The sequence below is a fragment of the Platalea leucorodia genome, assembly GCF_965183815.1.
Source record: "Platalea leucorodia genome assembly, chromosome: 1".
In the NCBI taxonomy this organism is placed as follows: domain Eukaryota; kingdom Metazoa; phylum Chordata; class Aves; order Pelecaniformes; family Threskiornithidae; genus Platalea; species Platalea leucorodia.
Window position 1 is genome coordinate 132,841,432 of NC_138823.1, and position 27,894 is coordinate 132,869,325.

A 27,894-nucleotide genomic window follows, 5' to 3' on the forward strand; every position below is an offset into this window, starting at 1 on the left:
AGAAAAGACGAGCCTTTCAGTAACACCCCGGTTAAAAGGAAATTCTCAAGACTGCAAGCAAAAATTTAGGCCGCTGTTTCCTAGAAAAACTGAATCGCATGGGTTCGCTTTCGAACTCGTACAATAAAAGCCACCTTCCCGCCTCGCACCTCAAACAACCTTTTGCCGCCACAGAACGCCCCCGGTAACGGGGGCCCGGACGTATCAACCTCAAAATTTCCTCCCTGCGGTGCGGAAGCAGAGCCCCGCGGCCGTGCCGGGGGAAGAGGGGAGCGGAGCGGCGGCCTCGGCCGGGGAGCGGCGGCCGGGGCGGGGCGGGCAGACCGCTGGCTCCCGCGCCGGAGCGCGCATGCGCGGCGGGCCCGCGCGAAGCCTGTCGCAGCCGCGCGCGCGCTGTCCCGCCGGCGGCCCTTCCTTTGTGACAGGCGGGCCGAGGCGGGCCCCGCCCCCCGCGCGGTGTCGGGCGCAGACGGAGCGGAGGCGCCATTTTGCGCTGCTGCGGGAGACGGTTTGGGAGGCTCTGGCGGGAGGGAGGTGGCGGCGGTGCCGGTCGCGATAACAATAACAGCACCTCTAATAGCAGTAGTGGTCGTGGGTGCCGTTGCTGCTCGGGACTAGCGTCCCTCTTCGCCCAGCCCCGTGGCCAGGACTCTGCCGACATGAGCGACGTGGAGGAGAACAACTTCGAGGGGAGGGTGAGTGGCCGTCCCTACCCGGGCCGTGCTGAGAGGGGGTGGCCTGGCCCGGGGAGGGGGGGTGGGGGCGCTCCTCTTCCTCCGGCCCGTAGGGGTGGGGGCAACGCAGCTTGTCTCTAAAATGGCTTCTTCGGGCGCCTGAGTCTTGACTGGGCCGTGGGCGACTCGCGTCCCTCTCCTCTCCCTGCCTCCCTCCATTTTTTTGCCGGCCCGGCGCTGAGGAACTGGCCCAGCGCGGGGCTGAGCTCCGCTGTCTTACCCCTCACACGCTTCCTTCGCCCATCACGTCTCTCCGTCCCCATCCCCCTCCGTCGGGGTGCGGGCCCTGAGCTCTGGAGCTGCTAGCCAGCCCTGCTAGCCAGCCCTGCTAGCGCTGTTTTTTTCTTTAAGAACGGGGCTTAGAGCGCTGCTGTAGCCCGGCGTTTCCTCCCGCTTCTCTATTTTCTTTCCTCCCCGTGATCCCGAGCCGCCCTGTTGTCCCGGCCCTCTGTTGTTCTGCCGGGTCTAGGCTTCGGGGTCCTTGCCCTTCCCCGTCCCGCCTCTGCCTGCGGGCAGTGCCGGTCTCCCGGCCGCGGCTGGGAGAGCGCGGTCCCGCGCGGTGTAGCCGAGGCCTCTGCCCGCGTAAAAGCGGAGGGAGCGGGTCCTTTTGTGAGAGGTGCGCTGCCTCTCCTGGCTGCTGGCCCGTAAACGGGATCTTCTGGGGGCCAGGCTTCCCGAAGCCATCGGGGAGGTATGGCCTTCGTTGTTAAACCGTTGAAACGCACTGATCACGCAGCCGAAGACTTTCTCTCAACAAGCTGCTGTGGTTTTGTAACCTTGTTAGGCCTGTTTCTTCTCTCTTCCCTCCGATTGCTGCGGTGTTTCACGTACACGTATGATTGGACCCTTCCATTTTCAATGTTGTGGTGTTTTTTTTTTTTTTTTTTTTCTTAGTGACGATCAGGGCAAGCAGGAATTAGAAGCTGCTTGAAACAGGAATGAAATGTGTGCTTTGTCCTCACTCCATCACTATTTACTCTTTTTAATTTTGCAGAGGAATTCTTTTTTTTTTGTTCACTCTTTAAGAGATCCTTTAGAGGAACACCTGAGCATCCTTTTGGTGACTTTCTCTGATGAACCAGTGACAGCAGCTTTGCAGTTATATAGGATTACTGCCCGAGTAAACACGCTATGAAATTTTGGAAGAGCAGTGTCATATTCCAATAATTATTTTTACACGAATATTGTTACCCTTTTGTAGTGTTAGTAAAAAAAACCAACCACATTCCCTAGGCTGAGTGTGCTGTACCTGGCTGTGCAGTGACTGCTGCTGGTTCCTCAGGTGAGGTAAACAAAATCTGTTCTTGTGTTGATTGCTTGGACGAAGATGGCTATGTAGCTAAGCTCTTTTCAGGTAAATAAACTAATCTCTGAAGGGAACACCAACTAAGTCTGAGAAAGTTGAGCAACAAATATGCTTTGTTGTTCTTTTTTTTCTAAATTTTTACTTCAATCTCCCATTTTACACTAAGATTTATGTTTTTAAAAATTATTTTCTTGTCTGTATTCCTACTGTGGTTTATTGTTAGGAAATATTTATCTTAGGTTCAGCCACAGAACATTTGTATTAGGTTCCTTGATGGGTCTGTTGTTTGTGTTACAGAGCTGATAGAGCTGTGCGGTTTCAGTATTTCTGCACACCTTCTGCCAAATGTAGAAGTAAAACAACATTTTGAGAGTATGTGAAGTCCGAAAAGTCCTATGTAGCAGTTTCTGTGACTGCTACTTCTTAGTTGGCTTGTTCTTTTTTTTTTTTTTTCCCTTTCTTTTTTCTTTTTTTGTGGTGGAAAATTTACCTGTTGAAAGAGCTGTGACTGTGTTGAGTCTTCATTTAGAAAACTTCTATTCTTTTGTCTCCATAACACTGGAATTTCTCGATCAATCTGGCACGTGGCAGTGTCTTGTCTACTGGTATTTTTTTATAACTGAACATAATGGCAGGTACTTGATTCATTTATAGTTTTGGGGTTTTGTTCTACTAATGAAGAACACTTGTAAGCAGTTCCTTTTTTCTTCAGTAATACTTTTTTGTTGTTGATGCTACTAAAATACTTGAAATAAGAAATGATATTTCAGGCTGTAACATTTTATATTTCCTCTTTGCTGAAAGTGCTCACAGGCATAAAATTAAGCATGTGTAACTTTGGGGCTTTAGTGTTTAGTCTGCTATTCCTAATTGGATAGAACTCTGTTACGCACCAGATGACCTGGTGCTTCAGTTTGCTGTATGCAGGCACGTGGAACTGAGCGAGTATGGCATAAGTTTTCAATGGGAAAAAGAACTGCAGAAACTGTAAAAAAAGTTTGTAAAGAACCTGCTTTCCTGGAAATTGCCACAAATAAGAATTCTGAGTACCTTTTCAGTTCTCCCCCACTTCAGTTTAAATACTAAAGGAGTGAGGGAGTTTAATTTAAATCCTTTTATATTCTATCAGTGTAGATGCATGTTGTCCCAAAAGCACTTCAGTGAGAGTTCTTGCTAGTACTGATGAAGTCTGATACCAAGATGAAGGTGCTTGTTGATATGTATGAAGCTTTGCCATAAAGAGAGATTAATTAGAAAGTGTTCTCCTGTTTTGCTACTTACTTTATGAAGAAAAAATGTTCATGTATAAATAATGATAATTCAGTTAAATTTTTTAATTTTCCCACAATATGATCAGGAATTTCACTTTAAAAAAAAAAGAAAAAGCTTTTTTTAGCAGCAGTAAGATACTGTCTATGTATATGTTTTGTCTCTAATTTATGATTTTAAAACATAATATTTATTAATCTGAAGAGGAAATTTAGTATAATCATGGAAATAACTTTCCAATGAGATTGCATAATATGCACTATTTAAAAACTTGCATTTCTAAAGTGTTGGGTAAAATCATTGTAGACATTGTAGAGTTGTTTTTTTTTTTATTCTTGAGCTCACTCATTTCTTTATTGACTTTTTTAAAGCAAATGTTAATCAAATATGTTCAGACTAATTAACATCTGCTCTGTTTTTGTGTCATTTTGTTTCAACTTAAGCACGTTATGTATTAAGAATGTGGCTGATTGAACAGAAGAAATCTCCCCTCTCAAGCAAGCACGGTGATTTAATGGAAAGAAATTGACAGAAGAATTAGAAATATAGCGGATGCGCTAGAACTAAGTTTATGGACATTAAAAAGAAAAATAGATTTTTAAGTCGTGCTTCTTATCCAGTGGCTTGACTTTTGGAAAAGTCATAGGATTTTATCACCATTGAATGTTCTTTGTGAGCAGGTTAGACAAATGAGGCTTTTTATCTTTTATTGCTGTCATTGTTGCCAGATGACAGGCAACTCTTATTTCCTTTCATATTTGTTGTTATTTTTAAAAACAGATTGTTCATTTGGTGCGCATTCTGTGATGCAACTTTATTAAGATGTTTCCCAGAGCAGTGAACAAGTTGGAGTCTGAAAAAACCTGCACTTCAGAAGCTCCACTTGAAACTTTGATTAGGTTTTTTTTTTTGAGCTCCTGATAATGTTTGATTTCTGTAAGCTTAAAAGTTTAGTAGTTTTCTGCCGATATTAATGTGCTGTTTGTCTAAATAGGTAAAACTTTTTATCAGAACAAAGATAGAACTCCATTTTAGAACTCCACATTGGTTGTCTTCCTTCATTGTAATGAGATGCCTCTTCCTGCTCTGTGCAGAAGTTCACAGTGATCTCAGTCTAATAAAGCACTCAAAGAAATATATGATTTTGCATGTGAGCCATCTTGTTGAAGGAAGTACACGTAGTTCATATGTATGCAAGCGGCTTTTGGATTAGCTTAACTGTGAATGTGTCTTGTATTTGCTTCATGAAGGTTGTATGCAAAATACTTAATTTCATGTGTGTTCTAATGTTAATTACCTAAATCTGATCAACGTTGAGATTATTGTTTGGGGGGTGAATAACTGGGGGGAGGTCTGTTTAGCTGTTGTATTCAACCTCTCCTGTAGTGGCCATCTGCCACTTCTCTAGAAAGGGAGGCACATTGCTTTCCATACATTTGGAAATGCAGACATGAAGGTCTGCTTATGCTCAGGAGTTCTGCGTTGGCTTGGAGAGTGCTGTGATCACCATGTAGTTTCTAATGACCAGTGTGGGATAGGAGACTTTTTCTAGAAGTCAGTTTTTTTCTTAAGCTTAATAAATTCTAGATTGTTCTGGACCATGTCAGCTGGGAAGACTGTTCTTTTTGAAAACAAATTCCATTTCCTGTCTTCCATATGTGATAAAGGAGTGACGATAGAACGCTCTCTGAAGAGGCATATTTTCACGCCTCAGTGAGATTAACTTGTAATTTTAAAAAGTTTATTGCTGAAGCTTCCTCTTCCCTTTTTTCCTTTTTTTTTTTTCTTCTAGTCAGAGCAATATCATTGAGAAATGCGTAAAGTTTGCTGATGTTGGTAACTTTTAAAATATACATGTCCTCAAGATAGCACAACTTATGAGTTGCTTTTTATACAGAAGCTTATTATGTATACTATTGAAATATTTATAAAGAACAGCTAATTAAGGGATCAGTTTTATTTTTAGTATAGAGTGACAGAACTTAGTATGAAGCAAAAATTATTTAGCTTCTCTTGTGAGTTTCAGGGAAAGTTGGTATATTCCTGTCAAAACAGTGGTTAAAATGTAATCTTGTCCTTTCTCAAATGAGATGTCAATAAATTGACAGTTTTATCCAGTGAATGTAGGTTGCTGCTAAATTTCTGTTTCTTTTTTGACTGCTTATATTTTTCTGTCCCCTCATAAAGTTGGACTTAATTTATTTTTTTGAGTTTGGGCAGGAGTTTGTAGTAGCATTTTTGTAAAGTCTGAATTATCATTTTGCTGGCTTAATGGTATTGCTAGACTACTTGTCCTGTCCTTTTTTTCACCCCGTGTGTATTTCTTCTTAACAAGGTCAAATTAATTTCAGCTGAAACTTCTGTGTGATTTAATGATTTTTTTCTTCCCATTTCACTTCCCATACTTTGCTATAGAAAGCCTAACTTAAGCTTACTTGGTTCTTCTTATTTAGCGTCTCGCTTTAAATTTTGATAGCCTTTCTGTCATACTCTGAAATGGTAAGGTGTGAGGTGAAGTAAGGCATGACAGAAGTTCAGGAGAGAAGAGTGGTGTAAAAGAAAGAATAATTTTGTCCATCCCCCCATGTTCTTTATCATACCCTCTCATGATAGGTGGAAAATTGAAAGAATACTTCTAAAAGACTTTTGCAATTCTACTTTGTATAGAAGTGTTTCGAATGCTTTTAAAATAATAATTATATTGGAAAGTAGCATTTCTTTTGAAGGATGTGGGGAAGATAAACAGTAGATACAACTTGCATCAATTATATGGTTTAAACAGTTGTACCACTATGGATGAAATGCATTGACGTGACAGACATCTTGCTCAGCTGGATCATCTAAAGTCGTTGATAGTTGTTCAATGACTGGGTTTATGTCATCATGAGGTAATAATGAGGGGTGGGGGATATCCTTTCCATACCACTTTGTTTCGTCTTGTTCTTTCTGAGAAAAGAGAACATAGAAAGGATGAAAAATACTCTTCAGTGCTCTCTTTAAATGCTTCTAGCTGTGCATCTTATCCAGAGAATCAGTAACTGAAGCTGCAGTCTTTAGATTTTGTGTTTAGCTACAGTAATTACTTTGGCTCCAAGTTCCACTTCTTGGTGAATCATTAATCCCATTCCCTGGTATGTACTTGAGGAAGCCACCACATCTTATTCCGAGGAAGCATGCTGTTACAATTGAGATTTTTGTAATTTTTATTTTAGGTGGGTTTTTGTTTGTTTTTTAGTTTTGCCCTGGGAAAAGTGTTATTGACAGATGTAGTATTTGTTTTGAAAGGGAAATCTGATTTGAAGAATATTAGAAAGTTAGCTGACTCTCTTCCTACAGGCTGTAGTGACAGATAGTTTGACATGGTCACAGTGAATATCTGCCTGTAAGTTTGTAAGGGTGAAAGTAGTGACTGGACAGTTGCATAATAAAGCTGAAGCATTAAAATACATACTGTTTTGTAAGATAGTTGTGGGATGAGAAGCTGAGTTTAAGAAACACAGTCTTATCTGTGGCCCTTAAATGAAAGAGGATCTTTAGAACAGAAAGATAAGAAAATGTTGTGGATCCAGAGAGGAACTTTAGTCTTTTCTTTCTTAAGCAGTAGGTAAATCAATTTCTGTGATAACGATGGAGCTAAGATCAGAATGTATAGATTGCTTAAAGACTAGTACAGAATTGAGAGATTTGAATGCTTTGGATAATAGAGGTGTCTATTTTCTCTTGTTGCAGAAGGCATACTAAGAATGAATGTTAACTATTTAATTTTCTCATTCATATTGCAGAATGGATATGAATTGTTTATGCAGAACAATTGGGTTGGTCTGTGATATAAACTAAGATACAGCTTGCTAATTATTTCCTTATAGTAGGAAGTAGAGTAGGAAAATTCTTCAGAATCTCCCTTTGACTCCTTGAAGCTCTGAATCTCTTAATCCCTACCTGTAGTCTTGCTGATATAAATCTTATTAGGTACTTTTTCAGTGTCATCCTTAAGTCCTTAAACTCTTGCAGATTATTGTGATTCCCTTAGTCTCTCCTTTTGAAGCACTGTAGGAGATATAACTAGGTGATCTATGTTGCATCAGAAGATGAGATGTAATTGCCTGCCAATGACAGAGACAGTATGCAACTGCTAACAGGTAATCTTTCTTTAGCTGCAGTTTACATCTACAGTTACTTTGTTTGAGGAAGTTTGAAATGTGTAAGAACTTACGCTGTCACCTCTGTCACTCCAGTTTTAAAGTTGTATGTTTGTGAGTGCAACCCCTAAAGGGCTTAAAGAGGTAGTTCCAAAAGGACTTGACCTACATGAAATGATGTAGCATTTGCTTTTGGCAACTTAATACAGATTCGTTGTCATAAATGATGCTGTTAGAAACTCTGTGGGTGGTGTCATAAGATGCTTCAGTTGAATAGATAAGGACACTAACTTTTACGTTGTATGGGAGTGATTGGGTCCTTGGTATTTTTGGCACCTCCCAACACTTATGGATTGTGCAGTATCTGTTTTTTGGTTTGTTTTTTTGTTCTGTTTTGTTTTGTTCACGTTTCCAAAGTTCTTGTTGTTCAAGAATTAATCTTTCAAATGTAAAAAGTATGGACAACATAGTATCCTCATGAAGGAGTGACTGAGGAGGGTGAATTCTTTGTCTTTTTATTGAAGGATGTTTTCTAAATCTGAATGATGTCATATTAAATGGTTTTCTATATTGCTGATCACTTTTACTAGGGAGGGAAGTGGAAATAATTCCCAGAGAAATTGGTAATTGTTGCAGGGGATGAAGTGTAAAGGGAAGAATTAAGGAGGCTATCAAACAATGAAAAGTACAAAAACAGAGGCGAGGTGATTAAAGAGCATGTTAGTGGTTCTAAAAGGAAATGTATTTTTTTTATAGTGAACAGTGGATTTCAAATGTAAAAATAAAAACACCAAATAGAATTTGGTAATATTTAAGTGCATGTACATCCTTTTATTTCAGTGAAAGTCATGTAGCTAGATCAGCAGATAGCCAGCTTAATAAGGGTAACCTGTAATGCAGACCTGATTACATGGTCCGCGTGTCACAAGCCAAGCTTCGAATCTGGCCTTCACTGATAAGCTTGGCAGGCCTGTCATCCCAATAGGTGACATTCTTCATGTGTCCCTTGTCCTTTTTATTGAGGTAAAGGGGAAAGATAGTGTAGCTGTAATACTTGTTAGTAAGGAGTCTCTCAGGTTCCATTTCTGGTGGATTTATTGTCTTGAAATATGAGGACAGCATCCTTTGTAAAGAACTTCAGCCCAAAGTACTGAAGAATTTAAGTACAAAAGAAAATGCAAATCTGGACATAGGCAGAATAAGAAATAAATCGAAAAAATATTGTGAGGACAGGCAGGAGGAGAAATGAAACACCTATGGGAGGGGAACTTGCTATGCATTTTTTATATTAGAATTTTGCACATTTTTTGTGAAGTTATAGATGTATATAGCATATTATTCTGTGGGGGGGGTTTATAGCTGAGCTCCCTAGAAATGCTGTACGCTGTAAAATGTGAGGAAATCCTAACCTGCTCTTTGTTTGCTTGTTTTCCTAGTTTTTCTCTTGTGTGCATTACCATGCAAGAAAAAAACCCTCCTGTCTTTACTTTTATTGGATTGCTTTGAACTGTACTATTATACATCTTGTTTTATATGGATTGAGTTGTATGCAAGGAAAACAGGATTAACAATGAGGAAGAAAAAGTAGGAAGAAAAAGAATTTATGTTGCATATATCTATGTGCATGTATTATGCGAGTAAGTATGTGCATAGATAGGTTTTGACTGGAAATCTTTGGCCGTTCTGTTGAACTGAGAGTGTCTTAGTAATAATGTGTAGGAGTAGAATTTGGGATATTCGATACTGAGAAGTACATAGTTATTATTTTAGGGGGGAAATCACAGTTATTGATATCAATATTTTAATATATTTGTGCTAATTAGTTTTTAGTGTATCTATATATCTTACAAAAAAATCTGAAAGGGGAGGAGGGTAGCTTTGAAAATACAGTAAAACACAGAACTCAGTAAGCTCATTGTTAGAACATAGACACTTATACAGTTTTAAAGATTTTTTTTTTTTTTAAATTGTTTTATAAAATAGTTTCTTGCACTTTACCTGCTGGCTTTTCAATTTGGTAGATAACATCTGAACTCCAGCAGAGTTTTATAATCCCCACGTGCTTAAATATACTAAATGTTCTTTTTCCATTAAGGTTAATGTTCGTGAAGAAATTGAAGAGTTTTTTCCAAGAATGTGGAAGATAAATCAAGATAAAAGAAGGCTAATGAAAAGTATTAAAGATCAGAAAATTAAAATTGAATGGGGGAAAAAATTGAACAGAAGATTGGTCAGATAGAAGCACTTGAATATTTTTTTAAGGCTATAATGAATTGTTTGAATTGGGGAAGAATACACGAAGTATGAAAAATGAAAAACTCAATGAAGAATGAAGAAAAGTAGAAAGCAAGAGTGAAGTAGAATTAAAAGAATCTGGAAGAATGAATGGGTCCTAGGTTAAGTAAATGTATGGTTTATGTTCCAGTGTCTGTATGATCAAGTTGTAGATGAATTTGCATGATTACTTAGTTAATAGAGAACTGGTGATCTGGTTCAAGCAGGGACCTATTTGAGGAAAGCATACAATATTAACAGTGGGGTAGCAAAATGAAATTTGTTTTGGAGGGTATTGCCTAACCATTTGTTTTTCAGGAGCAATCAATATAATAGAATTACTGTACTTTAAATGTTAGGAGTTAGGCATTTATACAACCAATACCATTTTTAATACTGTCTTTTTTGTTAGGAGTCTCGCTCCCAGTCAAAATCTCCAGCTGGGAGTCCTGCTCGTGTAAAATCGGAGAGCAGGTCAGGATCTCGCAGTCCATCGAGGGCTTCCAAACATTCTGAATCGCACTCTAGGTCAAGATCAAAATCAAGGTATGTCCAGGAAGTTATTCATGTTAATTCAGCATTACTGCTTATGCCTGTTCTTTTGGTACATTGATTTTTTTTTTTCTCCTTGTTGTAAAAATTACTAACCTTCTGGGGTATATTAATAGGGCTATGTTAATTTGCATGTTAGTGCTTATATAAGTGGACAAAGTTGGGGAAAGATTCCATGACTCATAAAGTATAGGTATGAACAGAGAAAGTAATATAAATAGAGGAAGTAATATAGAAATCGCAACTAAAATTTTTAGGCTTATCTCTTCCAGAAGAGAGAGAAGGGATTGCATCTCAATTCAGAAGAAATTACATCTCAATTCTATAAAAGCTCCTGCCTCCTTCCCCCAAAATCTGTTGGGGGGGAACTCTTGTGTGGATCTCTCGTTTGGGGGGGGGGGGGGGGGGGAAGTCAAGTGAGAACTGCAGCAAAGGTAGTCTGAGTTAGATAAAAGGAGTAAGCTCTGTAACTGTTGGAAATGTTGAAGATGCTACTTGGGGAAGTTCTTGACATTCCTTCATTGGAGGCTTTAAAAACAAAATCTAGGCTTTGAAAACAAAACCAAAAAAACCTACAGCTTAAAGTGGGTGTGGATAGCTTCTTTATTTATGGGAGCTTTAAGATTTAAATTCATTTTTTGATGCTGCACATGTCCTTCTCTGTCCTTTTTCTACCCCAAGTGTTTGTGTGCAGAGGCAAAGTTTTATAGTTCTCAGTTCTGAGAGAACTTGCTCAGAACAGAGGAGGAATGTCTGTCTTTTTTTCTCTAAATGTGTCATAAATATTACCTGGCTTATACTGCCTATCTTCTCTCTTCCCTTGTACCATCATACTGCTAAAAATGGGGAGAACTACTGAATCCTTTTCATCAATGGAGAGAGAAACCAGAAACCAGCATTTGTAGCTCTGGAGCAGGGAGAGGACTTGCCTAGTATTATGTTGTTCCTCTTCCTCCCCAGTTCTTGGGGAGATCAGTAATCCATCTTCCCTATTTATACACTTTATACCAGAGCAGCTGAAAAAGAGTTACTGTGCTCTGAATTCCCAAAGTTTGGCCTAATGTTATAGCTTCTCTTCTTGCAGCGTTTAGCCAGATGACTAACTACCCATTTTTAGGATATAATGCCCATATGAAATCATGCAACTTTGATGGAATGATGCCTGTTTAAAACTGAGCTTATCGTTGGCCAGATGTCTGCAAAGAAAGCAGGAGTTAAACAGGGGTTTTTTTTGGTCTTGAATAATTTTCAAGCCTAGGTGAACTTCATTTGTAGATACTGCAGCACTGTAGTGCTGCTAGATCTTTCCATTTTTCATCCAAGACAGTATTTTACAGTGCAGCATATCTGGTTCCTGTATCATTGTGCAAGTGTTAGTTACATGTGCAGCCAAGCTGATAAAAGTTTAAACTTTGAACTTCCCAAAAACTGTTGCGAATATAATCCTCATTGTATGCCAGAACCACTCTCACAAAGTTAGAAACGATGCTGCCGAGCAGGTTATTAGAGATCCGTGCAACCTTTAGAAGTGCAAAGTAGAAGAAACTTAAGTATTTTAATTGTAGAGAGCCTCTAAAAAAAAAAATTTCTCTAGGAAATGTAAGGCTTACAATTCAATACATTACGTGCATATGACGTAACTAAAAGCTTTCTCTTTGTTGAAGATCCAGGTCCAGAAGACATTCGCACAGACGTTACACTCGTTCCAGATCCCATTCCCATTCTCATTCCCATAGGAGACGTTCTCGAAGCAGATCGTACACACCAGAATACCGCCGCCGAAGGAGCCGTAGTCATTCTCCAATGTCCAACAGGAGAAGGCACACTGGCAGCAGAGTATGTCATGTTCAGCAGTGCTGAGTATCAAGAAAACAATTACTGCTTACATCAGTGTAGTCCAGGTTACCTGCAGGCTGAATTTGACCTGCTGTCTTGTCACTGGAGGATACGGGAATTTGGGGCCTGGGGGGGAAGCAATCTCTGTCCTTTACAGCTGGACACTTATTTCTTGGGCCTGCAACTGGCAGGGCAGTTGTAGAAATTCATTGAAAACCATACCATTGCAAGTCAGTACGTGCAGATAGGGTGACATCTGCTGCCATCTGCTCTAGAAGTTGAACCATTCTGATTGCCTGTCTTTTTGTTACAGTTCCAAGTATATGTACCCCTCACAAAAACAAGACCTTTTCTGTGCATGCTTGCAACCTGACAGTATTGATGAGATTGACTAGAGGAGCCAAAGAAGAAAATTCTCAAGTGTTTATTTGCTTATAACATGCAGCATATTATGTTGAAGGTTGCTTGTGATTTTATACCTTCGAGTAATTAATTTGGTTTACCTTGAAGAAATAAACCCATGTGTTATTAGCTAATGTGTAAATCTTAATAGACTAGAAAAATTTACAGTTAGGAAAGGGATCAGTAAGCCTCTCAAAATGTAAATGAGAAGTATCTCTGTATGGACAGGAGGAAGTATAGGTACACCAACCAAGATCTAAGGTAGTAATCTTACATCATTCTGAGAGATTTCTCCCAATGCCCTTCTTTATAGTCTGTTTCAGTGCCTTAGCTTCTGGTTCCACATCACTTAAGGCTGATCTAAATGAGTGCTGTTACACACAGGTCTGCCTCTTCCTTGGTGAGGACCGTGGTACTTTTCTGATCCTTTTAATCTGGTTTAGTTTCTCCGAATTTTTTACTAATCCTGTCAAAAAGAGTGTAGATTTTTTGCAGGCTTACCTTGGTGAAGCAGTTCACCAGGACTGGATAATACCAATGTGAGGGAGAAGACAAGAGTGTGTGGAAAAGGGCAAGACTACAGCAGTGCTAACGTACAGTGGCTTAAGCTGTTGTGAAGCAATGATCATAGTTACGCTTTTTGTGGATTGTTGCCAGTGTGTAATCATGATGTAGTAAATATGAATCTAATGTCTTGAAAAATTGGCAGGAATAACTGAACTTAAAAAGGATTAGCAGATTTCCTAGTGAAAGATGAAAGAATCCACTTTACTACTTCAGGAAATATTAGAATATTTTGCTCTGTCAAGAAGTCTTTTTGCCTTGGAAATGACTCTGTGAAACATGACACTTGTTTTCACAGTGAATTTCACATTAATTCTAAGGAGTAGTTCTAGTAGTGTCAAAATGAAACTCAGATCAACCAGATTTGAGTCCCCTAAATAGCGAGGTCCTAAAGCCACCAGGAAAATTGGTAGCAATTTTGCCACTTCTGATCTTGTAGAGAGAGCTTGCATACTGCGTTGATGGAAGGCAATACAAAAACCTAATATAAAAGCGGTCTTTTAGTCCTCCACAGTCAGTGTAGTCCTTCCAGTGGTGATGTAACTGTCACTTGGGTACGCAGACTGATTCTCAGTACTTCTCCTGCCTCAGAAAAGGTAACAGGGTGTAAGTGTGAGGAGGACATAAGAAAAAAGGACAATACTGATGTGTGCTTTGTGGAGGGACTTGTCCAAACAATGATTTAAAAGACTGAGAGATTTCATTAAACTCACAAGAGTTTCAGTAATAAAAGGAGTATAGCTGTTAATGCCACTGAATTATCAGGTAGATTGAAATGTGGAGTAAAAAAGAAACCTAAACCTGTATAATTAAAACTTTCAGATGACAAACTGCCAGTTTTTGTTGTGCTCTTCAACTATAGTAAGGAATTGCAGAAGGTTGGTGTCTTAAAACAGAAGTTTGAACTTTGACAAATGGAAAGAAAGTTCAAATACATTAGTAGTTTGGGCATCTTACTTTCACAATGGATTCCTGAACAAAAGCTCTGAAAAGAACACGACAGAAGATCTAAACCTGTTCATTCTTTGAATAAGTCTGAAAGGCAAGCTCTGAGGTGCGAAATACTGTGCATCAGTGGCTTTGAAAATCTGAAACTGAAATACAAATTTCAACTGCATCAACTTCCAGTTATTATTTTAGCAGAAACATTAAATCTCTATGCCTGTTGCTGCTGTTTTAAATTGCTGCATCTAGTATAACAGGTGCCAGAAGCTTAACTGAACAAATATTAATTTTCATCAAATTAATTCTTACAGTGGAATTGGCATTAGATGAACTGGCACGTAGAGAAACTTTGAACCTAATAGAGAAATTGTACCTTGTACAATTGTATAATTTCATATTTGACTTCCTTTAGTTGAAGTGAAATATATTAAGTAGATGTGTCCCACATCGTGTTAAAGAATCAAAGAGTCTTGCCTAGAAAAGTGTGTGTGCTTTTGGATTACAGTTTCACAGAACTGGCCTTCAACACTTGTTATTGTCTAGATGAAAGAAGCAGGTGATTTTCATCCAGTTTACAAGGGGAAAGAGATAAACTTTCAAATGTAAATATTGACTCTTCAGTATAGTTGGATAGGAAATGTTGAGGGGGAAGGAAGTTTCGGTAGAAGCTAAATTGTAGTTCAACTGTCTGTGCTTAGGAGCTCAAATGTATTTAGCGTGTGCAACTGGAGGCAGCATGCTCTCTTTAGTACCAGTGGTGACCGTGCAGAAAGGCTGAAGGTGGGAGTTCAGGTTGGCTGACCTGTTCTTAGCACAGCCTTGTACGTCATGTCTGCAGCTTGTTGGCGATTTGACTATGAAATACTAATAAAATAGGTTGTCTTTTTTTCTAAAATAAAAATCATGAAAGTAGTTGCTTTTTGAAAGTATCTTACAATTGGAATGATAACGAAGTGTTACGCTTTGTAATAAACTATGTTTAGTTTTCTTCAGATTAAAAAGTTTTAATAATTGAGAAATGTTGATATGAGAATGTATAACTTGTTTCTTATAAACTTAATTGGAGTTGAACATTTGTCTTACCAGGCTAATCCAGATCCTAACACATGTCTTGGAGTGTTTGGTCTCAGTTTGTATACTACTGAGAGAGATTTGCGTGAAGTCTTTTCCCGTTACGGACCTTTGACTGGTGTCAATGTGGTTTATGATCAACGGACTGGACGATCAAGAGGATTTGCTTTCGTTTATTTTGAGAGAATTGATGATTCTAAAGAGGTAAATTCATGCTTTACTACTTTTAACGGGTGTACTCGTAATGCATTGTCTCCATTAATATCTCTGTTTAAAAAAAAATATATTTTTGCGTGTATATTCACTAGTAGGTTCTCAGAGTGCGATTAATTTAAAATATTTTGTTCAAACAACATGGCACTTTTAAACAGATGAAGCATTTTAGTTCAATGTTCAGATGCTTTGGCAAATTTCGAGCATGAGCTGTCTGTATTGAGTCACTAATGAGCATTGTGCTTTGATTTTAGTCTGTTACTTCAAAATGAAAGTAAACCTTTAATCAGACATAGAAGCCTCCTAGTATTTTTGAAATATTTTGAAAGTTAACTTTTCAAAGTCATTTTCTGTATCTATCAAAATTCTGAAGATTCTCTTTACTTTCCATTTCCTTCTCTAAAAGCATGTCATCGTGCATCTGAAAAATAGTGGGGTTTGTCTTGATTTGTGCCTTGGGCAGTGACTTTGCTAGTTATACAGATAGCTGTTTACAGCTGGACTGAGTTGTTGTTAGTATAATTGATCTGTAAGGAAAGAATCAAAGAAAATATAAACAGCAGCCTGTATTATGGTTCACCACAGTAAGCCGTACTTTTTTTACCTGTGTAAGGATACTGTGAGCTTTACTACATTTACTGAAATTTGTAGATGAAATTGCTATTAAAAGTAAAGATACATCTTTTTTTCAAAAATATTTTTTTTTTCTTGAAGCCTTCACTGTGGGATTCTCTCTTTCTTTTGGGCAAACTGAGTCACAGACTTCAAGCATCTTGTTTATGGATTAATAGCCTTGGGCAGATGTTTCAGATTTGCTGTTTGATTCTGTTTACTAGACTCAGTTCTGATCTTTGACTGATTTCTGGTATGATCCAACAGAGAATCAGTTTATGGGAAGAGTAGGGTTTGTAGATGTATATATGTGTGGTTGTTGCAGGTTATAGGGGTAAGTAAAAGGACACAAAACTTCCTTTAGTGTACCTTCTGTGTTTTTCCACTACCCTTGGGCAGGTTGAGAGAGGAGTTAATGGGGTGGATAGCTGTATATCCATCTTTAGTGGCCTACTCTCTTCTAACTTTCAGCCTTGTATTTCTTTGCACTCTGAGTTTGGTAGGATTTTGAAAATGGGACTGTTTTATAGAACATTTAACATCCAAAATACTTGCACGGTATTTCTTGTCACATTCATGTGCCAGTCTTGTGTATTTTACGACTTCACATGGCTTTACAAGTAGGGGTTTTTCCTAGTTGCCATGGGCAATGGTCATGCATGACACCATGCATTTCTTAAAATGTTCCGTGTAAATAGCATGAAGTAATTTGTTTAGTATAAAGCTGTTTTGGCAGATACTACAAAACTGGAATGCAAAGAAAAAAAACGGGATATTACTTGCAGTCAGAAATACAGAAATAAAGATGAGCACCTTAAGCAGGAACTGAAATAATTGGGAATGTAATTAAACCAATTTTTTTCTCCCTAACGGGCTTGTGCATGAAGAGGTGGAAAGGATGCAAAACCTCCCAACACTTGGACTTTATGTAACTGAAATACTTTCGCAAAAAGGACAGGAGAAAAACTTGTTTATTTGACTAATTTCATGGGCCTTGAGGACAGATTTGAAGATGGCAATAAGTGGCAGCTAGTGTAGAAAAAAGGGATATAGCTATAAGTGTGAAACTCTGTTACAGGCCCTGTAGAACACCGAAGGACATGAAGTAATTCTGTGTCTGGAAGATAGATCAAATCTGAAAAGTTGGGTATGCACAAAAGCTACAACACTTGAATTACTTTTGTTCTGAGTAAATACCTTTCCTCTTAAAAACAAAAAACCAAACCAGAAGAAGAAAAAACAAACAAAAACCGCAACACCCCAAGCATCTGAATAAAGAGAATATAAAACTCTAAATGAGATGTTGAACTACATTCCAGCCCTTTTAAAGCAGTCATAGGTGGATTAAATACGTGTAGAATTCTACAGAAAAATGAGGATTTCCCATCATCTTCACTATTGTCCTTCCAAGAGAGGTAACACAGGGAAGCCTCTCAGCTGCCATGCTCTGAAACACTGTTAATATTAAAATTTGACACCAAATAATTGTGAGTAGTTATGTTTAAACTTTCATAACTTGATTTAAGATAGGTCACCATCAGTAGTGTGTGGATTCTGTTGCAGCTGAAATCCCTCAGGATCTTTGTGGTCACTGGTTACCACTCTTACAAATTGGAGCAGTTATTGAGCTGGTTAAAATGTTGCGATGTGTCAAGATTCTGAAACCAAGTGATGCAATGTTTCTTGTTCCATATGGTGGTAAAGACATTTTGAATTGTCAACTAGCTCGATGTTGTGGAAATCCATAGACAACGTAAAACAGCATTTCGTAAAGGTGATACTTTGCAGTGTCCTAAAAATATCAAAGGGTCGGTAGTAGAGTTTATTTTCACTTAAGCTGTTTTAGACTTTCAGGACTTCAGACTGATAATGATACCATAGCAGCCTTTTCGTTAGCTGTTTATGATCATCTTCGTTATAAAGAGGAGCGGAGATTTAGCTTTTGATAACTACTAGGTAGAGCAGCTGTCAGAGTATCACAGTAGCTTCAGTCATTCCACCTTAACAGGACTGGGAAAGAAATGTTGGATGCATGTATCCATTCTAAAGGAGATTTCTTGTGGAATCTCTTCTGCTCTGTTTGAAACTTGAGATTGAGATGAAACTTTATGGTCTGACAGAAGGTTCCTTTTCCATCAAGTGTCTTTTATTGCAATGGTCTAGTGTTCGCAAGATAGCACTTGACTAGATCGTTACATTCTGACCCATGTTGAAGATGCTCATGGACACTGTCTTTAGTTCGAAGCATGACAGCAGACAATAAACGTTGAGGATTGATGGTTGGTTGTCCAGAAAACCTGAGATTCTGCTGTGCTAATGTTCTTTTTGGTGTACTTGTTCAAAGCCTATTTGAAAAGCTTATGTTGTTATCTACCTTTTTCTAGAAGAAAGGGTATTCTCTCTAATGGGTGTAGTGGTTTTCATTTTTTGTGAAGTTATGTTGTTTTCCTTTAAAAAAAAAACTTTTCTAAGTAATACTGGGTATTGTTTTTTTGCCTTGTGTGTTGCAGTGTCTTGTCTTAAGTTGGCCACCCTTCTGCTAAGTCTTCAGAACCACATGTGCAACATTATGCAAAGGGCAAGATCTGTAAACATCTGTTGAAGACCTGTTTCTCAAGATTGGCATTCTTTCTTATATAGTTCTCAGTATTGGCAATGCTGGCACTGAGCTAGTCTTGTAATATTGCAGTTTTGCAATATTTTCACTAAATTATAGAGGATATTCACCTGCGCATCACATTAGGATTTTCTTCCTGTGTTTAGAGGAACACAAACTTCTATGTATTAGGATGAGGAAAAAAAAAAGTTGAGGGGGGATTGATTATCTCAGAGTTAACAATAAATTGAGAGGATTACGAGTAAAAGTGCTGGCTGTTCTAGGGAGATGATTCTTACTACAGTTACCAGGGATTTTGTATGCCACTCTCCAGCTTTTCAGTAACTCAGGATATGAAGTATTAGTTGTTGTTTAAAATGAGACTGCTGTGAATGTACTATGTGTCTGTAGCAAGAACTCATCTGAGAAGCACTAGCTACAGCAGCTGTTGGCAATATGGAATTCTCTGTTTCCTGATGGTAGTTATATGCTCTTTACAGTTTTGACTATCTTTCAGAACTGTTTTCTGAAGTAGTGTTCATTAGCAATCAAGACAAACTTTATACAGACAAACTGAACTATGAACATAATTCAGTTGCCAAAGACCAGAATAATAACAGGGTTTATGATTTTAATTTGCAAGACATTTAATCTGTGGTGCAAGCAGACCAGCTTAGAAGCATCATTATTGACCAAAATGTCTCCCATAGCTTGTTAAAGAAATGCTTTAAGTATTGTTTGTGGTATCAAAAGGGACCCTGGATATACCAGAAAAGAACACAAGAAGGTCTCGGATGTTTGGAATTACAAGTTGCAGATTCAGGAGACTCTGAAATGCCATGAGATTGCTAATACTTGCAGAAACATACCCAGTTACTCATTCTGGTTCTCTAAAATCCTGTATTTCTTGATTGTGAAACTCTTTAAAGTATACTTTAAAGACAATACATTTAATCAATATATATTGAAGCTCAGAAGATTATGTATTAAAAAAATCATTATTGACAGTATTCTAATAATATTTTAAAAAACAAAACCTCGGACTAGAGAATATAAATTGACTCTTGTTCAAAGGTGAAATGGACACTTGAATTCGCAGGCTGCAGTAAGTGTAAAAAGCTGTGTTCCTTGATTTCTTTTTTCATCCCATTAGATTTTTAATCTTTTTTTCGGAATGTCCTTTCAGATGTCCTCGTTAAATCCAGACCTGAACGAGTGATATCAGTATACTGGGGAGAGAAATGCTAATCTATTATGTCTGTCCATCCCGTGCTGTACCTGTGATACAGTGGAGATTATGTTTTTATTGGTGGCATTAAATACAATATGGGAAGGACTTCAGGTAAAAAAACAAATAAGAAACCCTCAAAAACCACAGCAAACAAAAAAAATCTTATATAGTTATTTTTAAATCATGAAAATACATTTTCAAAATGAGTCCCAACGTAAATTGCTCATGTTTGACTCTTCAAGTGCATTCAGTCTGTACATCACTAACTTCGTAGTGATGTCACATTATTGAAGTAATTCAAAGCAGTTAGATGCAGTTGAAATGAAGGCTTGATGATCTTTTGTACAAAACAAATGGCATCTTGAACTCCGTAGCAGAAATGTACAGTGACTGACATCAGCTCTGCCAGGTCAAGTTCTCTCCCTCCCTTCTCCCCGCTTCCTCCCCACACCCTTCCCCCAGTGACCACAGTGCAGGTTGCAGAAATTTCCCACATTGTTTCCAAGCTGCTCTTTGTGGCATTACCCAGACTGAAAGATAATTTCATTTCTTTCAGTGAATTCTTGATTGCATAACTAATACCAGTCACCTGTGTAAGTTTGTGCATATAATTAAAAGTTCAGTGTTTCCAAACTTGTTTTACTCTGTTTTGAGCCACTGGAGGCTGTGATCCTGTAGTTTGGGAATGGCTTATTTTGTCAAACTCACACCTTACGGATAATAATTTGAAGGAGTTTTGTTATTATGGCTAGACTGCTGTAGGTTTAAAACTGTAATCCAAGATTGAACTACTACCTGTGCCGTTCCCAGTCTTCATTCTCTGTTTTCTGACTGCAAACATGTAGATGTGTATTCTGGCCTACAAAGACAATTTTTCCTTAGAATTTGCAACCAAAACTAATAGTACCTGTCTATAGGAATCCTATTCACTTGCTTCCCTACTGTCATGTTGCAAAAGCCATGCAAGTCTTTTAACAACATTCAGATATCTGGAACAAGATCCAGGTTGAAATAAAAAATGGACTGCTGACAGTTAAAGGCTCCTAAGAGGGTATTGTGTGTCTTAAACCCCAATATAATTTGATTTTTCTCTTCAAAATGTTTCATTTGATGGTCTGAAAAATACACTGCTATCTTTTAAACAGTATTTGAGAATGTATTCTGCATTGTTAGAGCGAATGTACAATTTTTTTCCCTTTGACATTTCAATGTTTTTAACACAGCATTCATGCATACTCAAAAACAGCAAGAAAAGCAAACTGAGATTTGTTTTGAATATGACATGCTAGTCTAATAAAATTGTAAAATCCAAAATTCAATTGTAAACTGTTTTAACTTTAAGGAAAACACAAAAATGTCAGTAACTAGAATCAATAATATGTTTTTACAGCCTTCGTACAAAATAAATACTGTTGTATCACTTGTCTGAAACCACATTTCCAAATAGGGCTTTTGGTCATATTGCAGCAGTAGTTAGCTAATAATGTCAACTTAAGTACTTTGTTTCAAAGACTTGAGATGTGCACGTTAAGAATGATGCAGAGAATTTGAAAACATCTTTGGAAGGAATTTCCAGTTGCTAATGACTGAATGTGAGTGATACATAATATCAATTATTGCTGGATTGATAATGGCTTATTGTAGGTTTTGGCTTTTCTGCATCTGGGGGATGCGGTCAGAACTGTAAAAGGCTTTGTAATGTCTGAATATTTATTAAAGATTTAGATTATTTTAAATTTTTTAGTTGGCAGTTATTGCTGACAGCTGTTGAAAGCTAAGAAAATTAAAGTCTTAATATTGGGTAGGTCATTAGACATTGTGACCAGGGTGTCTGAGTTTCATGCAGACTGGTAACTATGAACTAGTCTTTATCCACTGAAATGTAACACATTTCTTGGTGCTTCCAAAACAATCAAGTCTCAAAATTAACTCTTCATCTGTCTTGCTGGTATATTGCTCTTCTCTGTACTGCTCCCTGTGTCAAAGAACTCTTCCTCTTAAACAGGTGTTTGTTCTTTTAACTAAATAAGACACATGTGCCAGATGTGCTGGATTTGAGCTGGCTTCTTGTCAGTTAAGCTTATTACTCTGCAAGTTGCTGATAGGACATAAAAATGCCATGAAGCAGAGAATTCCTTACCTTTCAAGATAACTTGCATATTGCTGCATTTCCAGAAAGATGCTTTCATCATGAAGCTAATATTCCAGCCACCTATTTGCAGCCTTCATTTTTAGGTTTGCGCACACATACATTCCTAGGATGTGTGCACAGATTTGATTTAATTTAGATCATCCTTGTGGAACAGGACCTTTTTTTTAAAAAAAAAAAAAAAAAGTCTCAAGGCTAGGAAACTAAGGCCTAAGGATCATGTTTTATTCGCAAAACATACTTTAGTGTATGTTGAAAGACTTGAAATGCTCTTTGGCTGTGCCTTGCTGTTAGCTAAATGTAGTTATATTTTTCTATGGGAACAGCACTCACTAGGTGGCGATATAGTATCGATATAAACAGCATTATTAAAACACAAGCTAAGTGTACTTAAATAGGTTAGTGATAATTCAGTCACTTCCAGTTTGGGGACATCACAGTTAAGTCATGTGGTGTGAGATTTTTGTTTCCTCCTCTGTAACTTGTATGTTAATTCAACAAGGTTCTTGTGAGCTGCCAAAAGTTACATTTCTGAATAGTTGTTTCATTATTTAAAAAAAAAAAAGGGAACAAAAAAAATGCTCTGCTTAGAGGCACCTTCATGTTTTGAGGTTGTGTATTGTTCCTTACAGTTAAATAATAGCAAAGTGATGGTGTTCTTTAACTCAAGATGGTAACAGTGTCTCTTCTCCATACATGAAAAATGAAAATAATGTAGATTGGGTTAAGTGCTGTGCTTAGTGTCACAAACTAAGTGGCGTAGACTAGTATTTCAGAGATCCTGGAGCAGGTGATGAAAGGATCAAAAAAAAAATTTGCTTTGCAAATTTGAATAGCTTTTAAGTCCAGCATTAACTGTTTGTTAAATTCTTAAGTTTGTGGTTTTTTTTTTTTTTTAAGTTACTGTTGCATGAATATAATTCTAAAAAGTACGCTGTGCTCCTCTGAAAAACTATTTTTGTGATTTTGAGGTTGTGAAAGGCCATTGTATTGATTCTCAAAGACTAGAGAAGCAGGGGCTAGAACACCCAGTGAGCGTGTGCACGGGCTGCAGGCGGGTCTGAAGGCACAGGCTTCTCAAGCGCAGACCCTTATGTGTACCGCTTTAGCGAGCTGCTATTGTGAGAGTGAGTGGGGAGGAAGGTTGTAATTAGGTATCCATGTAGGCTGAACCCGCCATTTTACTAAGCTCTGCTGGAGTAGGTCCTTGTAAGGGAGATGGCAGGAGGCTGGGAGAGCATGAAATGGCAGCCGACTAGCAGTAATCCGGCCATATGCACCCTACAGGAAGCCACTGTTTTGCACAGCTTTTGAATCCGCCCATCCCCTCTGGGTCAGAGACGGCGGTAGAAAAGATGCAGTTTTCAGAAAAAGCTGTTTTGACTTTCAATTTACCTTTCTGATGGGTAGAAGACAAAGTCTAGGGAAAGTGACTGTGTTAGTGGTTAGCACCGTGCTGTCTTAAGAAGGGATTGCGTGTCACGTTACTCCGGCACCCCAGTGCGGTCCTGTAACACTGCTGGCAAACGGTCCAGGGGACAGAGATGAGGCATTCGCCACAGTGGGGCACTAGTAACCAGTCTAAATAAAACAAGTTCAGGGCTTGTTTTTCTGATGGAAAATAATGTGTTTTGTACATAGCCTTCCATAGTTACCAGTAGGTTGCAGGTTTCATGTCCCTGTTCCTTGTCTCTCCTGCAGGCAATGGAGCATGCAAATGGTATGGAGCTGGATGGCAGGAGGATTCGGGTGGACTACTCCATCACCAAGAGAGCACATACACCCACCCCAGGCATCTACATGGGCAGGCCAACACAGTAAGGAGTTCACCCGTTTCCTGTAACGGGACTAAAATGGATTTAAACCGAATGTTTAGAGTCTGGTTGAAGAAATAGAACTACAGATACTTTTCTGAAATTTTAGATATGCCATTTGTATTTTATCACGAAGTTATTAATATAAAGAATGTGTTACTGTGGTTCACGTATACTATTAAATCCTACTGTAGTTTATTGTATCTTTATTAAAAAAAAAATGAAGGAGTTAATTTTAAAAAATACATACTCAGCACGGTCAGGTAATGCACCATTACCTTGCTGAAATACTAAGGTGCCCATTTGCCTTTGATTTTGATGAGAATTAGGCTCAAATGCCTGGTGGGTTTTCTGGGGTTTTTTGAAGGTGTTTTTCTTTAAATGTTTCATTGTTAGGTTGTTTCATGGCATAGTCTTAAGTGTCTGATTTACAAGAACAGTTAAAAAAAGCTTTCAAATCATTTAAATCAAGATGAAGAGCAGATACCTAAAGTAATTTTTTGCTTTTTGCCTAATAGCAGTGGAGGAGGTGGTGGCGGTGGAGCAGGTCGTCGCCGTGACTCATATTATGATAGGGGGTATGACAGAGGATATGACAGATACGAAGAATATGACTACAGATACAGGTACCTAATTTGTATTGTATTTCTGTAGGAACAGTGGATTTGTTGGAAAAACTGAAAAGTTAGGTGACAAAAAATGTTATTCAGTTTGTAGCAAGATTCTGCATACGTTTGCTATGTCTTAAGAGCCTCATTGCGTTAGGTTTTGTGGGATTAAAGTAGTCATAATCTTCAGTGTTTATGTAATTTGGTTATACAGTAAACAGTAGGGCAAGGGGTTAATTTTGCTACCTGAAGGAGGTAGAGCATGTGCCCTATGAATCTAGCGGCCAGATAAAAGGGAACTCATTTTTCCATGCTGTATATAGAACCAGGGACAGCTGACATGCAGTGCTGTTTAAAAAGGGGTTATTTGTAGATGGGATTTTTTAATGCTTGACATTTCACAACCATCTCACTATTTTGAAAGTTATCTAGTTTCAGAGAATGTTGTTCAACAAGAATTGTAGGCATCTGGAAAAGCACTTCATGTGTTTGCAAGGCTAGTGACAGTTTATTAAATTCTTTGCCTGGGAATATCTTACAGTTTTAAACACATCAAATAGAGAAATATAAAAGCATTTGTTAAATAACTGTAAGTCACAGCCAAATATAGCTGAAATCATTCATGCAGGCCAAGTCTTTCAGTGCTAAGGAAATGGTTCTGTTCTGTAGAAGTGATGTGAATAAGGCTTCTTTCATAATGGATGTTGTTGGGTTTTTTAATTTCCTTTAAAGGAGACGATCGCCATCGCCTTATTATAGTCGATACCGATCACGATCAAGATCCCGTTCCTATAGTCCAAGTAAGTAAATACAAGCGAATAAATAGAATCTGGCTGGCTTAAACCTTGTTGTGTTACTAGTATTAATCGATTAATGGGAATTCTGAATGTGAAAGCAAAATAGCTGGGCACATTAAAGCTGAGATGATGTGTGTACAATTAGTTTATAGTAATTGTGTCATCTTTTTTTTTCCCAGGGCGCTACTGAAGATCAGAACAGTTACAGTTGAGGACATGATTTTTAAATACAAAGTTCAGATCTTAGCTTCCCTACTGCTTTCCCTCCCATCCTCCCTTCCTTGTCCTCCATCCAGCTCTTTTACAAATCTTTGGTTCATTTAGAATATACATATTTTCAGTTGAAGTATTCCTGTTTTCCATCCCTCCTTATTGTAATACTCTTAAATATTGTAATTGTTGTAGTTTTTGTGTAGTAAAACATCTTAAGCAAAATGAAATAGAGAACCCAAAGTGCTGAGACGTTTTGGAAGTCATTCCTGTTTTGTTTTTAAAACAATTGGACTCCTGACTAATCAGAAGAGAGCGTTGATATTTTTAAAGCTTGCATGTCATATGTAATATACACACTCAGATACTTTAATATAAACCTGCATTTCCAAGTAACTTGTTAATCTTTCTGTTAAAATGTTTACCTATTACTTTGATAAACAAGTAACGACTTCGAGCCTTTTCTGTAATGACAAATTTACGTAGATAGTCATGAACCAGAGTTTTGGTTTTTTGGGTTGTGTTTGTTTTTTGTTTTTTTTTTTTTTTTTTTGTCAGGTAGTTGCTTTGAGTGTAGACTATTTGAGCTAGAGCAAAATTTGGTATTTGACTGGGAAGATAGATCCTTGTACACTCAAAATTAAGACTGTGTTTTATAGATAAAGTTTCTGGATTGCTACACAGTGGATAACATTTGAAGTTAAAACTGTAAAAAGCCTGGGGTTTTTATTGTGCTTGGTTGAATATTTCCCCTTAATCGGTGCAGGAGAAAAAATATTTATTGAACATAGCAATTAGTTGTATAATTTGCTGTTCATTTAAAAAAAACACCACCACCACCACCCACAAACTTTTTGGTATTGCAATAATGATTAAGCAAGTTTTGTTTCCAGTCATTTCTGGAGTTTTGCAAGTATGGATGGGAAAACCTACAACTACATGTAAACCTTTTTTCCCCTCAATAAAAGTTAACTCCACTGAGATGTGGTTTCTTGTCTTTTGTTCTGCATTTTGCGTCACGTTGGAACATAGGTTAAACAAGACTTGGTATTGCTGTATGGATAATGAAGTCAGCATTTATCTTGTCTTCTCAGGAGCCTTGTCTTCCCTGAGAACCGCCGTGCGGTTGTACGGGATGGCGAAGCAGAGTGGGTAGCCCAGCTTTCTCTTGTGCCATCTTTGGCACTTGCTGGAGTCGTGGTGAGATGGTTTAAGGAGAGAAACACTACTGACTTTGTTTAGATTTCTGGCAAGTTTTGCTCCCTGCAGTAACTCACCATGTGGCTGGTTGAATGTCGATGTTGGCACAGCAAAAGGAATAGGACTACAGAGCCCACACAGCAAAAATAATTTCATCCTGATTGTCAGGGGATGCCACCAAAAGAGTTTGTCATAGCTTTAAGAGGGTAAGCATATGAAATGTAATTTTGTTAACTATTTCTGAATGTTAGTGCCAGGAACTATCAACAAGTAATTGAAAGAAACACTAACACACATCCAACTATTTTAAAAGCTTGATACAATATACCAGGAGAAATTGGTGACAAAACAAGTTCTAACTTAACTGGTCATTGCTCAATACTTTTTATCTGTTATGTTTTATCTGTGAACTGCAGTTGAAAATTCTTAGTAAAATGAAAGCAAAGGATCTGAAACACTGAAGTTAAATAACCGTCCAACTCTGATTTTGCTGGTATTTATTGGTGATCCAGACAAATTAGGAAACCTTAGGAAAATTGTTCCCTGTAAACCAAAGTCCCAACATGGAGAACCGTTGGTATTTTTCATTTTGCTTTTGTTCTTTCAAAATTAAGGAGAGTAGTGCAGAAATAGTGCGGCAACTGGATGCAAAAGCATGGGGAATCGCTGCAGGGCTGGTTGGGGCAGGCATTCAGGCCCAGGGAATCAAGGTAATGGGAAGCGAGAGAGAGGCGGCCACTTGTTGCCAGGTTATGGTAGTTGTGGCCTGTAATTGTCAAGGGTTGAGAAGTTGTGTCAGTCAGCTAGGAGCGGTTTGACAAATCTGTTGCCTGGAAGCTAAAGCCAGCGAGGAGCGTCTCAACCCTTAGCCTAGAGATTGTTTCGTCCAACAGTTAGGTCTAACAACCACACAACAAAGTTGGAAGTGGCAGCAGCGTTGTATTACGTGGTGCATTTTGTGCCTCGTGTTGACTGATGGGGTACAGTCCGTTGGAAGAACAGGTGGAAGTGGTCATTCCTACTCTGTTGGGCATCCTCGTACAGGTATGTAATGTATAAAAATAATTGTTAGACCTCAATGAGCATTTCTAAGACTCAGTCCTGAAATGGGAAGAATGATTTGTAACTGTTCCCTCATTTGTGTATGGTTGGTTTTTTTGTTGTTTTTTTTGTTGGGTTTTTTGGGGGGGTTTTGTTGTTGTTGTTGTTTTGTTGTTGTTGTTTGTTTGGTTTTTTTTTTTGTTTTTAACGGCGATCGCTCGGTGCTAGCAGATTTCTGTAGCGTCTGCAGGTTGCGTTCTCCCCAAGGATGGGACCTTCGTCTCTGCTTTGCTGTGAATGGGTTTAGGAACACTGTTCGTATAAGCTCCTG

At 38.3% G+C, this 27,894-nt stretch overlaps 1 protein-coding gene across 2 annotated transcripts; it reads left to right on the top strand.

Moving 5' to 3' along the window:
* Positions 1–440: 440 nt before the first annotated feature.
* On the top strand, positions 441–26,303 carry TRA2A (transformer 2 alpha homolog). 2 transcript variants are annotated; one of them, XM_082325694.1, is made up of 8 exons: positions 441–695; positions 10,135–10,268; positions 11,939–12,110; positions 15,108–15,296; positions 23,595–23,710; positions 24,226–24,333; positions 25,048–25,115; positions 25,292–26,303. In XM_082325694.1, exons 1-8 carry the CDS (start codon positions 660–662, stop codon positions 25,300–25,302), a joined length of 834 nt encoding a protein of 277 aa, XP_082181820.1. In that variant the 5' UTR covers positions 441–659; the 3' UTR covers positions 25,303–26,303. The 2 variants fall into 2 exon arrangements, with proteins under 2 accessions (XP_082181820.1, XP_082181819.1); XM_082325693.1 differs by having other exon boundaries at positions 511–695; positions 24,229–24,333.
* The last annotated feature ends 1,591 nt before the right edge of the window (positions 26,304–27,894 follow it).

Excerpts from the sequence above, each read along its gene's own strand:
- TRA2A (XM_082325694.1), top strand. The coding sequence starts at position 660 with ATGAGCGACGTGGAGGAGAACAACTTCGAGGGGAGG. Across the intron at positions 696-10,134 it reads AGAACAACTTCGAGGGGAGG|GAGTCTCGCTCCCAGTCAAA; the intron begins GTGAGTGGCCGT and ends CTTTTTTGTTAG. Across the intron at positions 24,334-25,047 it reads GAATATGACTACAGATACAG|GAGACGATCGCCATCGCCTT; the intron begins GTACCTAATTTG and ends TTTCCTTTAAAG.